Here is a 12,739-nt window from a genome sequence, read left to right as displayed (position 1 = left end):
CTGCCCATTTTACTTGCTAAAGGAAATGGTACTGAAGACAATTATGTTGTCTTCTCTTTAGCTGAGTATTTTGGGAGGATGGGTGATATAAGAGTATTTATTGAGTTCCCATTGTTTTTCAGTATCTTAAATCTTTTGAATTTTAAGAATATGCCTCAACCTTTACATTAAGAAGTGACAGTTTCATATCTGTTCACAAATTTTGATGAATTGCCAGCTTCACCATTCTGAGGCAGCTGTTCCTAGACATGTGATTTGGTTTGCACAGATATTCCACAGACATATCCCCCATCTCACAACAGTCATGCACACTTGAAACATCACATTGGTTATTAACTGTATGGAAACCAGGAGAGAGCTTTAAGCCAGCTCTCGCTCACTTGTGAGCCTGATTTGGAACATAAGGTGCTGGTAGTGCCTGACAACAGTGCCACACTGAAATCTCAGCCCTCTGGACAAGACTTTATTCTCAGCAGTATAAGAGGTGGAAAACTGCCACGAACACTTTAATATTTCATCCTTAGGAAAAGACTTCTAAAATTTTACTTTATAAGGCTTTCTCTAGCCTCAGGTAAATGACCTAATTAATTTCCAGGGCGGAAGTGTGTTTTTAAACCTTGCTGCCTGCTGATGCTGCAGTTTGGTAGGGTGTGCTCAGAAGAATGGTTATTTGTTCCAATACGAAAAAATACCCAGTGGTGCTGCTGAGGTGATGACAGACACTACTCACTCATGTCTGCACTCAGAGCAACAGGGAAACCCCAGAAGTTCAGGAAGAAGGAGAAGTCTCCACCTCTGCTTACATGCCCACTTTATGACTTGTTTGGTACACCAGTTTAATCCACTGGGTCCCACCAAGGCCTCCAAACTATAGGTAACTGCTCAGACCAGCTTGTCTGCACTTACAAATAAACCACGTTCACTTTTCCAGCTTCACCAGCTCCAGCAGTACAGATAAATGTGAGCAACCCAAGAGTTATGTGCACACAGCACAGACTGAATTCTTATATCAGGTATGTGAGAAAATGTAACAACTCTTCAAGCTCTGCTACAATTCAAATACCTTTAACATAAAAATATGCTCAGACCATCAGAGATGGCAAAAGTTGTACCAGGGACTAGTTTGGGCAAGGGCTGAGATTTAAAAGGCTTGATTTTCTTAAAATCATGATCAATCAGTTCTCCAGCAAAGACAAGAACACTGAAGGTCTGCTACAGTCTCGTAGGACTTCATACCATAATCTTTGAGTTGTTCTGTCAGAGAAAATCCCACAGACACAGAAATAAGAGACAATCCTATGCCGATCCCTTTCATTAGCACTGTGCCTCACCCACTTGGTTATTCACACAGGCAGCAGTGAGAGCCACACCGCCCATCCCGCCTGGCTCTGACATTCTCTTTTGTAATGGCCCATTGCAGTGCCCTCAGCTACAATAAATCTAGGCAGCTTTTCTTTTCAAGACAGGGACCTCGAAAATTCCAAGCCACGGATGTAAAGCAGACAAGACAAAAAAAAAATTTACTTTTGGTTTAGCTTATGCTGATGTCATTCTGGAGACTTCACTTTTAGTTGCTGGGAATTTGCACCATTATGAGGGCAGAATCCATCTCCCAAGGACAGGTTTTCATGTAGTAAACTGGTTTTACTTCAGGAATCTGGTTTATGAAGTCCTTCCCTTGGTATATTTACATGGCTATAAGCAAGTCAGAACATCTTTCAGAGAAGTGAATTGCAGCCAGCAAAAACACAGCCCTAGGCTGATGCAGAAGTGGGTAGGATTTTAAAACTTTCTGCAGCAGTTAGTGGTTAGGCACATAAAAGCACCCCACCCTCCTGCCCCAGGCAAGAGAGAATACACAGACAGGGCAGAGTGTACTTCATGCATCAGCATACAGCGCTTGGCTTTAAACAAGATCAACAGATTTCAGAAAAATGAGAGAAGGGAGTAATACATATGTACCTGAAGACATATTATGTTGACTAACATCCCAGATACTCAGCGGCAATGTTTATAGGGAAAAGGCCTGGTTGTTGTGCCCAGCAAACTGTTAAATGGAAGTTTTGTGATGCTCCTGACACTCTGGAAGAGAAGAACCCATAAAGCTGAAACTGGAGTTTCTAAACTCATAGCAAATATCCTTTACTATTACTTTCCATTTTGGCTTTGCTACTACAGATGATGCCCATAGGGTACTTAAAACATGTCCTTGTCCTGAGAACGCTGATGTGTCAGCCCCAGTGCTCTTCTGGTACCACAAGATTATTGAGAGGGTACATGGATAATATGTAAATGGATAATAAAATGTCAACTCAGAAATACCAAAGAAAATAAAACCAAGGAGCACATTTTCCTTTTGGTTCCTTGGAGAAACAAATTTCCCTGAAGGGAAGTGGTATGTTCACCAAATAGAGATCAATAATTTTATTACCTAGTGCACAATTTCCTACACTTTTTAAATTTATTTTGCTTACCCCAAACTATTCTGATCACAAGAGGAATCAAAGAAATGGAAGAATAGCACTGTAGTGCTTAAAAAACACTGTATTGCAATGAACGTGCTACTGTGTGCACATAGTGGTGAGCTTAACTGAGCAGCATGAGAAACACTCTGCAGGGTGCCATAAACATGCCAGTATCAATGACACATGGATAATCTGTTTTCCTCAAGGGAAGCAGATGTGCAGTTTTTGAGAGGAAGGTTTCAGTCTGACTCTGGTCTGCCTTCATTAAACTGAAGATAGCATAATATCCATCACTATTGTGTTTCTGCAATAAAAATACTGGCTAGTCACTGGACAGTGCCTGATGACACTCTGGTTCCCAGCTCTGTCAGGAGCTTCCAGCCAAGTGTGGGGAAATCATGTTTTTTGCAGTTCTGTGTAAACACCAGGTAAATTCACAGGTAAATGGAGTATACACAGCTAAATGCTTAACACCAACCTGAACAGGATCTTTTCCTAGTCATTACCCATCAGTGAATAATGATGACAAATTTTCCTTTCCCTTACTCTAGACGTAGCACACTAAACTCATGCACTCAATATGTGGCACCATCACTCTATATTCCCAGTCCCAAATAATCTGTAATCTCACTTGGGGTGGGGCATAAGGGCGTTGCTCTAATTAAGTGCAATGATAATGCACAAGGATGACTTTTTCATGTGTTATGTTCCTGTAAAACCTTACTGGAATCTCATCTGGCAAATGATCTAAAATTTCAAACTTTCTGTTGTTCTTGTGCAACTCATTTGTTAACATGTCTGTACAACAGAGCATGAGTAATTTGAAGTAGGGACCATCCTTAAGATTGAAGGAAATACCCTGTGAACTTGGACACGTGCCATCATAAAGCTCCAGAGTATCTGAGATCCAACCTTCTTGATAAATTTGCAGCAGAAGTTCTATTAGTACTTCTGCTGTTGCACTCAGGAGTCCATTTTTAACATATTTAAAAATTAAAATATTTGTGACATTAAATTAGCTGAAGGTTTAAAAAATAAACTCAAAACCCAAGAAAGGGGCAGATTTAAAAAATGCATTCATACTGCCTCAACACTTGGGGTATCGTTCAACAGGGGGTTTTGTGTAGATGGCTACAAAAGATAGTACAACACCACATAAGGTACGTTCCCACACTTGCTACTGAAAATATTATTTCTAAATCAATTATAGATAAAATATTATACAAGGTATAGCCAAAAGGCCTCAAGCTGTCAGATTTCCCTACACAACTTGTCATAGATGGGCTTAGAATGCTTTGATACCTTTTGCTGCAGGAGAGTATAAGGTTGCTATCATCCCTGTCAAATCCTCTTTGAAGTGTGTGAATCAGTGAAAACTCATGGTCAGAACTGCATCAACTGCTAACATGTTATCACACCTACAACACTCAGTCCCTACTCACCTCTCAGCTCAAGACTGTCTCTGGTCTCAACAGAGATGGGAGTTATACAAGGTGAAGAGACAATAGAGCATCCTCTTGTTTAGCAGTGAGGAGGAGCGAGGCAGGAAATTAATGCAGCTCTGACACACAAGCTAAGGGCATGATCCAGCGAGAGCGTGTGGGTGCCCGTACCCACCCACGTGAGGCAGCAGTGCACAGCCCGGGGCCCTTCGGCTGTGGGCAGGAACCGCTGGGACATCATCCCTGAGGGCTGGGAGCTGTCGTTGTTACAGCTTCCACAGCTCCTTCTGTCGGTCCTGACAGCTATAGTTGAAAAACATTTTGTACAAACCAGTTCTGAGAAAAGTAAATCCACATGGGCAAGCCAGCTGTGCAGCTGATAGAGATAGGAAGATCACTCTTGCTTCAGCAGAGCCTTTTGAGTGTCAGGGAAATATCTAATCCTGGAGTGCACAGTGCAGCCACAGCTGCGATTGCTCCTTGTCACAGTCACAATCTCCCTGATCTCCCTGTTTCTCCAATCGAGTTTCTTCACTTTCTTTTCTTTCCCACAACCATGATAGTGCAGCTCAGGTCACACATCTCCTAGTGCGTCCCTCAGTTACATTTTTCCCCCCTTACGTGAGGACAGTTCCTGGGATAAAGGCTTTTGTACCTCGACTTGCAGAGTTGTGGTTCCTGGGCTGTGACACAAGGGCCTGCTGTGTTATCCACGGTGGGGAGTGCTCCATGCTGAGGGAGAACCCCCTTCCCTGGCACAGGGACACTTGCAGGGACACTGTCTTATCATCCTCAGAGAGGCCAGGGAACGTTTAGGTTGGTCACCAGGAAAACTTTCTTCACAGAAATGGTGACTGGAACTGGAACAAACTGTCCAGGGAGGTCCTGGAGTCACCACCCTGGGAGCATCTAAGACTGAACGCCACACTTGGTGCCACGGTCTAAATGACATGGTGATTTCGGTTTATCGGTTGAATTAGACTGAACGCCACACTTGGTGCCACGGTCTAGTTGACATGGTGATGTTGGGTTACTGGTTGAATTCGGTATCTTAAAGGTCTTTTCCAGCCTATGTGTGATTCTGTGAGGCGGCACCTGGCCTTGGCCCAGACCCCAGCCATGGGGTGGCAGACCCACACTGGCCTGAGGGACACAGCACCGCTTGGTATGCCGAGATGCGACCGTTAAGATCTACGAGGTCCCCGAGAATGCCCCGCGTTTCCCGCTTGACGGAACGGGATGGGGACGGGGATCGGGATCGGGACAGGAATTGGGATCGCAGTCGCGACAGGGACTCGGACAGGGACTGGGACAGAGACTGGGACAGGGACCGCGACAGGGACCGGGACAGGCAGCTCCCCAAGACTCGGCGCCCGCCCCTCAGGACCGCAGCGCCTCCCACCGCGCAGGCGCCCCCAGCCGGCCCCGCCCGGGCTCGAGCGCGCAGGCGCGGGCCGCCCCGCCCCGGCCCCGCCCCCGCCCCGGCCCCGCCCCGGCCCCCGCCCCGGGCCCCGCCCCGGCCCCGCCCCGGCCCCGCCCCGGCCCCGCCCCGGCCCCGGCCCCGCCCCGGCCCCGCCCCGGCCCCGCCCCGGCCCGGCCCCGGCCCCGCCCCGGCCCCGCCCCGGCCCCGCCCCGGCCCCGGCCCCGCCCCGCCCCGGCCCCGCCCCGGCCCCGCCCCGGCCCGGCCCCGCCCCGGCCCCGCCCCGGCCCCGCCCCGGCCCCGCCCCGCCCCGGCCGCGGGAGGTTGGGCCGTCTGAGGGCGGCCGGGGCCGGAAGGGGCGTTCTGCCGGGTTCTTTCATTCTTCTCCCGGTCCTGGGGGGTTTGTGCTCCCCGAGGGGCCTCCCTTCGCTCCTCAGCCCTGCGGGCGGGTGCTGTGGCTGCGTTTTTGGCGTGCAGCACCTCCGAACGAGCTCCACGGGTGTGTAGCGCTGCTTATGGGCCGCGCAGCCTTCGTCCTGCTTCTCTGCGGGTGGAAAACTAGCAAAGCAAAAGCTGTACTGAGTGTTAATAGAGTCTTTTATTGTTGAGACAGTAAAAGGAGTGAGTGCCTTAATAAGCAGGTAATAAGCAGGAAAACTGAGGACGTAGTTACAGACGTACCCAAAGTGCAAAAGTCAAGTAAGTACTGAAAAGCAAAATTGTCTTTCCCCCTTCTAACTAAAATTTTCTTTACTTGCTGGACAGAATTTTTTTGTCTGGTGAACTGCTTGAAAATAGCAAGGATTCTTAGCCTAAGATACAGGAAAAGGATTTTAAACGTGCAGGAGATCTGTGTGAATGTTCTGCCAAGTAACAGCATTAGCCAACCACTGGAAAAAGTATTTGTTATGGTCATTTGAAAACAAATTTTCATTAGAAAGTAAAGGCAGAGAGTCGTAGGATTGTTTGGGTCTTTTAAAGCCATCTCTTAGGCTTGAAATGATTTTGCTCTTTGGAAAGACTTACAACAAATTTGTGACATACAGAATACATAAGAATGATGTAGCTTTTTCTAGGCTCTTGCTTTCAACAGGAAATAATAGTATTAAACTTCCATTATATTTAATGGATGTTGTGGGCTTCCTGTTTAATTGATAGATTGCTAAGATACCAAATTAACGAGACTCTTTACTAAGGTCTGGGGTTTTTTAATAGAGTACCATATGTTCGGTTTTGAACAGCTGGGGGGGAATATCGACTTCTAAGATAAATGAGGACTTCCATCCTTTGGTGTCAAGCCAGGAAGACCAGGGTTGCTGGGTTATTAAGGCTTTGGCAGACTGAAGCTCTGGGATTTTTCATCTGTGAAGAGGAAGCCCCTTGTGCCAGCCCTGTGTTGCCTAGTTTTGGTTTGCAGGATTTTATTCTTGAGAGGATTTTATTCTGTTTCAAAACTCCTAATTGCAATTTGCAGGTGAGTGGAGGTGCAGCTGTCGATTTTCCAGCCGCATTCTGGTCATTAGTACGTGGTTCACAACTGCTAAACGAAGTTAAACATTGCCAAATCGATTTGAAGTTGGTTCGTGCTGGGAGGTGTGACTTACCCATTTTAATTAAGGTACCTTTCTGAGTGAGCTTGGGATGCTTCCTGTTAATCAAAACTTCCACCTGTGTGAGTAATTACTTTTTTAAGCAGCCTCCCCAGAAGGATGAAATGAGACTGGATTATTTTCAGAGACCTGGATACCCAATTATATTGTTCTATAGAAAAGATTAATTGTTTATACTTGTGCACAACAAAAATCTTCCTGGCTCCACAGAGCTTTAGGAGCAAGGGGAAAAATAATACATGAAATGGATAGTAAAAGACTTTATGGCAGTTAGTAGTGTCATGCATCTCTTAAAGAAAAACTGTTTACAAAGCAAGATGCTACTTAGGACATGAAACAGTTTTGTAACTTAAACAGATGTCTTTTTTGAACATGCCAATTAGAAAATAAGCCTTAGAATTTCATATTAGAGCTTTTTACTCATTTCTGCAGCCACATGGCTCATTATAATCAGGTGACAATGACACCATAATTCATTCTGTCATTAACAGAGACTGCTATTCATCCCGAGATGGAAGAGTCAGTGCTGGATAAATTGCCATCTTTGTGCAGTACTCCAAAGGATTCTGGGGCAGCACCTGCACAGGGGGCTAGTTCAGGGAAACAGGTATGAAAACTGACTACTTTTCCAATAATGTGATTCTTCATAGTAGCAGAAATGCCTGTGAAATCATCAAGGAGTCAGAAGTCACTGAGATACTGGTGCTGGAAGGGTAGAGACACCTTAAACCTCTAGCTATAGGCTGTGCAGGAAAGGAATGGTAGACTTTGCTCTGAAAATGCAAATGTTTGCTGTGAATACAGTGATGAAGCAACATAACCCAAATGCCATGCTAATAAATTTAAATACTCTATGGGGTGTATGGTGGTTTTTTTGCTTGTTTGTTTTAATCTGTTATGTTCAGTTTTCTCGAATTCTAGTTTTCTGGGTTGCTGTGCATGCAGGATGACCTTCTGTGACTTCTGCCTCCAGTGGAACAAAGACAATGCTCTCAGTTTATATATTCTCCATAGGGCTGAGCTCTGCCTTGGCCTTATCCCAGTGTGTGCAGTGGTGATACTGTCACACTCAGAATCCAGATCTATGCAAGACAGGCCTGGTTTGAAAGTATTCTCTAACTAATCCCTCACTTCTGTATTTTAGTGCATTTCTATAAATAAAAATGTGAGACACAGACTATAAAAATAGTTATTTTGAAGGAAAAAAAAATCTTTTTAGGTGCTTGTGAAGTATCTCGAAGCATGAACAGGTCAAAATTGTAGAGGTATTTCTAATATGCTCTAGAATACAGATGTTTTGTACCAATTCCAACAGAGATGTATAGGATGGATGGAACAGCAGGAAAAATAACCCTTATTTATTATTAAATCTTTATTAAACTAGAGGACAAATTCATAGAATAAAATTAGCCAAGTTGAAATATGCTGTATTTCTCTTACACAAAGACTAGATGAGTAAGTTTGCCTCAACAGAATACAGGATTTTGTCCAACAAAATGTGGAGCTACATCTTTCCATATCTTGCAGCTGTGTATGTAAATACATGTGAAAGGAAGAAGTTAACTTTGTTCAAGTTTTTGAAGGCTGTACAGAGAATCAGAAAGCCTGGCTTTACAATGATAGTTAAATATATTACATATTCTATGTAAATAATAACGATGGCTAAACAGTTGTTTGAGATTTGATAAAATTTAAGATTAACCTGACCACCTGGGGTTTTGTGTTTATTTATTTTACTTTTTAGCAAATGAGTGCAGCTCTGAGGGAACGACTAAGGAAAACAAGACGTTCATTTAATGCCAATTTTACAGTGGCAAAACGGCTCAAAATAGACCCTGATGGAAAAGACTCTGCTGGTGCTGACACGGGGTGCCTGCCAGAGACAAGTACAGACTGTTCTAGATTACAAGATGGTTCTGAAAACCTGGAAGGAAATGGCCCTGGACACACATGTTTCAAAAGTCCCTCACAGGAGAGTGATCCCTGTGGATCAGCAGAGAATTCGGATGTGCTACAGGTTGATCTTGGTCAGCAACAGTCCCTGGAAGAAAAAGCAAAGCTGGTGAAACAAGTGCAAGAGAAGGAAGAGCTACTTCGTAGGCTCAAACTGGTGAAGATGTATCGATCCAAGGTGAGGCAATACTTACCCACTGTTTTTTTTAGTGTGGTGTTTGTGTGTTGTCTCAGTTTAAGGTGTTTTATAAGGATATCTGCAGGGTATGAAAACCCCCTTGTGTCAGTAGATGATGACTCTTTGTTTGCTTGTCCCAATTTCAGAACAACCTGTCTGAGCTGCAGGCTTTGATAGTGAAGTGGAGAAGCAGCACCCAGCTGATTCTCCATGAGCTGCAGTCGGCCTTTTCTGCAGATGGCAACAAAGTGACTCTCGCTCAGCTCATCGATAATTTTGGGTTAGAAGACCAATTACTGCACTACAGCAGAACAGAAGAAGATTTTGTAGATGCATAATCTACAGCTGCAGAGCTTTCTTTGCACAGACACAAACGCAGAAAAGACTGAATAAATTCTGATTGTGTCAGAAGTATTGATCAGACAATGGACTTTATGCTTTGAGGTTAGGAAGTTTTCTCCAGAGATACTTGTAAAACTATGTCCATACATACAGTAGACACTGTAAAAAGCATTACTTAATGGGAAAAATCAAACTGGTGATGTTTTGGAGAATCTGGCTTAAGGACTTAGTCAGTGAATTTTTATTTAATAAGAAAAAAAGGAAGTCATAGTTTAACAGGTAGAAAGCAGTCCATTTTTTGATTAGTCTCTGCATGGTCACTTGTATTGAAATAACTCAAATTGTCAATTCTGTTCATGTTCACATGGAGAACAGTTCAGTTTGTTTGTAGATACACCCATTTTACAAACGTCTTCCTGGTGCCAGCCAGCCAGTGAAGGCTAATGACAGCATTTTGTGAGTTAATTGAAGATAAAGCTAGTGAGAACATCTTATCTCAGCTCTGGAATATTAACATCATCAAAATTAGTTAACTCTTACTGAGGGAAATGTGCTGTACTGCAGCTGTTTTCAGGGGCTGGTCCAGACAGTCTCTCCAGGGCTGCTGTCTCATAAGCATTCTGCTACAGCCTGAGGTAATAGAAGGGAAGGCAAGAAAATTGAAACCAACTTTCTATTCCCCTACTACATCGGAGAGCCAAGGTGTTTTCTCTTTTCAAATAAATAAGAAAAACAAGGCCTTGTTTGTGGGATTGCTTCAACCATAGCATCATAAAGCTGAATAAATCTTTACCATTTCATTTATTTTATAATGCCTTTTTTAAAAGTTTTTTTATTTAACTTTAAATTGCTTATTTTCTCATCATGGTGACTTCTGGTTTTTATTTTTCCCTAAAATCACTGCTTCTCAATTGTAACAATACATAAATCTTAACTACTTTACAACATTCCCTGCTAGGAATCTTGTTTTCTCATTGGTTATACCCTGCCTCTTTTGTTTACAGGTGCTATATCCTGTTTCCTTAATAAGAGAGTGGTTTCCTAGCTGAAGAGAAAGAAAATCAAAGATCATACAGTACCTTTTAACCATTGGTAAGGCTCATTAGACTTCAGCCTGTACCTACAACTTGCTCTTAAGAATAGTGACTGTTGCTGTCCAGAGAGAATTAATGCAGAACAACCTGTATTGCAAGTCACATTTTGAGTATTAAAGCAATATTTCTCTGCCTTTTTAGGCCAGTGCAAAAAGATGATGGTGCCTGGTGGTGAAGGGGCTGAAGGGGCCAGTTATCTTCCCTGAGTCCTTGGCACTTTTGGAACAATGCTGCTTTTAGGGCAGTTTCAGCAGAAAGACAAAAGGTCTTGTAATAAGTGAGAAGTAACCAGAATCCTCACAACTCCCTGTTAGAGATGGTAAAGCTAAAAAAGAGATGTACAGGATCAAAACTGAAATAGTTTTTTCTTACAGGTGTAGAATTTTAAGCTAAGGTATCAAAGCTATTGTTGCTCTCACAATGGGTTTCGATATCATGTGAATTTATGGAAGGAGAATTGACACACACCATGGAGCAGGGAAATAAAAAGCAGGGACCATGCCCGAGTAGCAGATGGGGCTCCAGTAGTGTTTAACTTCATTGTAGGTTCTTTATTTTCCTTTAGCTGTCATAGAAGGAGCTGGAGCTGGCGGGAGAATACACTACATCTCAATGTAAAGGGGTGGGAGATGCCAGCAACTATTCCAGGAGGCCAAATGCTTCCAAACCAGGTTTTCCTGTGCTTCTGTCCTTGGCAGCAGCCACAGCTCCTTCTGGCTGTGGGTGATTATACCATGGTAAGGCACAGCTGCCTTTGGCACACATCGTCAGGAGGAAACATCCCTACATCTGCTCAGAAACTGACACCTGTGCCATCATACCGGTAAGTTATGATCTCAAGACACAAATTGTAGCAGATGCCAATGCATAGATTTCTTTACCTTTAAAAGGTTCTACAATTTTTTTGTATATTGCAAACAATGGACATACAAATATACCTGTTCTTCTATCAGTCTACAATTTCTTGTATCCTTTGTTTACTGTAATGAGCTATATGGTTTATATAATAAAATCCATAGAAATAAATCTCATCAACTGAAACATAATGGGGTAAGACCAGGGGTAAAAAATACAAATCAGACAACCATGCATCTTTCAAATTCCTTTATTTAAAAGGAATTCCAGAAGCAACAACTTGTGGGAAGAAAAGTTCAGGGAGAAGAATCAGCTGTCAAAACTCTTTTCCTTAGATAAGACCATGGTATTATCCACCTACCTAGACTTTGATTTTTAAATTTTATGGACTGTCCTTGGTTTCCAGCTTTCAGCTTCTGCCTGAAGAATTGCACGCTGTTTTTCCTGTTCCCGTATAAGGATCCGTAGATATTTCTGTTTCACAATCTCTTGGTAACGCTGCCTTGTGTTCTTTTCAGAAATATCCCGTGTGTCTGCAGAAAACAAAGTATTAGTGTTAACCTGTGCTCATAGGGGATGTGTAGTTTATATTTATATGGGACCTGTCCTGGGGTTATTGCAAGGTCTGTATAAAATAGGCAAATATTTAAAAAAAGGCTCACAGTTGGGCTTAAGAGCCTTTATAGTACTAAATAAAGCAAAAAATTCTAAAAAGGCACTGGGCATGCTTGCTTTAGCTTCTAGCAAGTACCCACCATTTTGGCAATCTGTAACTGTTTTCTACTAGTGGAAAGATCTTTTTAAGTTTTCCTAATAGTGAATACAATTCTTAGCTGCACATTTCTTCCTCTGTTCTTTTGGAAGGGTGGAAAGAAGCCCATTGAATAGCTTTCAGAAAAAAATGAAAGCATGTTACCTAATGAGGTTATTAATGACTGTGATATTTTGACTTGAACATTTTCAGGAATGCAGTCAGTTAGCTTTGGTTACAAGAGCCACAGGAGTCTCCAGGTAACTCTTCAGTAACCATGTTAGGGTTTGGCAGGAAGGACTCCGCTCACTGTGCACATACAGTAACACACAGGCATTCCTTGCCCCTCAGCTGATGGTGGAGAGCAGCACTGTCCAGCCTTGCAATCATTTTCTGAATGTTCTTTGTCTCTTAAAGGGCATCACTGGACTCACCAGCTGCCTTGAAGATGTGCATCCTTTCTGACACAGACACAAGCATTTCCTTCAGCTGCAGGCTGAGCTTGTAGTTCGCTTCCTCTTTTAGACGGATGCAGTTCTTCAGCTCTCTGACTTTTTTCTGACGGTTTTTCACATTCTTCTTGTGCAACTGTCCATTTTGAGATGAATAAACCAAATATATGAGGTCAT

The 12,739-nt window shown here is 43.2% G+C and overlaps 2 protein-coding genes across 6 annotated transcripts in view; one reads left to right on the top strand and one right to left on the bottom strand.

Moving 5' to 3' along the window:
* Window positions 1-5,643: 5,643 nt before the first annotated feature.
* On the top strand, window positions 5,644-10,222 carry SFR1 (SWI5 dependent homologous recombination repair protein 1). Of its 5 annotated transcripts, none has more exons than XM_066323620.1 (5): window positions 5,644-6,026; window positions 6,630-6,801; window positions 7,429-7,544; window positions 8,682-9,068; window positions 9,215-10,222. In XM_066323620.1, exons 3-5 carry the CDS (start codon window positions 7,449-7,451, stop codon window positions 9,404-9,406), a joined length of 675 nt encoding a protein of 224 aa, XP_066179717.1. In that variant the 5' UTR covers window positions 5,644-6,026; window positions 6,630-6,801; window positions 7,429-7,448; the 3' UTR covers window positions 9,407-10,222. The 5 variants fall into 5 exon arrangements, with proteins under 5 accessions (XP_066179717.1, XP_066179716.1, XP_066179715.1 ...); XM_066323619.1 differs by having other exon boundaries at window positions 6,569-6,801; XM_066323618.1 differs by lacking the exon at window positions 6,630-6,801.
* Window positions 10,223-11,620: 1,398 nt separating this feature from the next.
* CFAP43 (cilia and flagella associated protein 43) overlaps window positions 11,621-12,739 on the bottom strand; it is a 44,420-nt gene continuing 43,301 nt past the window's right edge. The window contains exons 39-40 of the mRNA XM_066324442.1: window positions 12,545-12,698; window positions 11,621-11,892 (exon numbers count right to left, since the gene is read on the bottom strand). Coding sequence (XP_066180539.1) covers window positions 11,735-11,892; window positions 12,545-12,698 — 312 coding nt within the window. The 3' untranslated portion in view covers window positions 11,621-11,734. The remainder of the gene's footprint in view (window positions 11,893-12,544; window positions 12,699-12,739) is intronic.

This window comes from Sylvia atricapilla, chromosome 8 (genome assembly GCF_009819655.1).
Source record: "Sylvia atricapilla isolate bSylAtr1 chromosome 8, bSylAtr1.pri, whole genome shotgun sequence".
Classification (NCBI taxonomy): domain Eukaryota; kingdom Metazoa; phylum Chordata; class Aves; order Passeriformes; family Sylviidae; genus Sylvia; species Sylvia atricapilla.
This window is presented reverse-complemented; position numbering and strand designations above follow the sequence as displayed.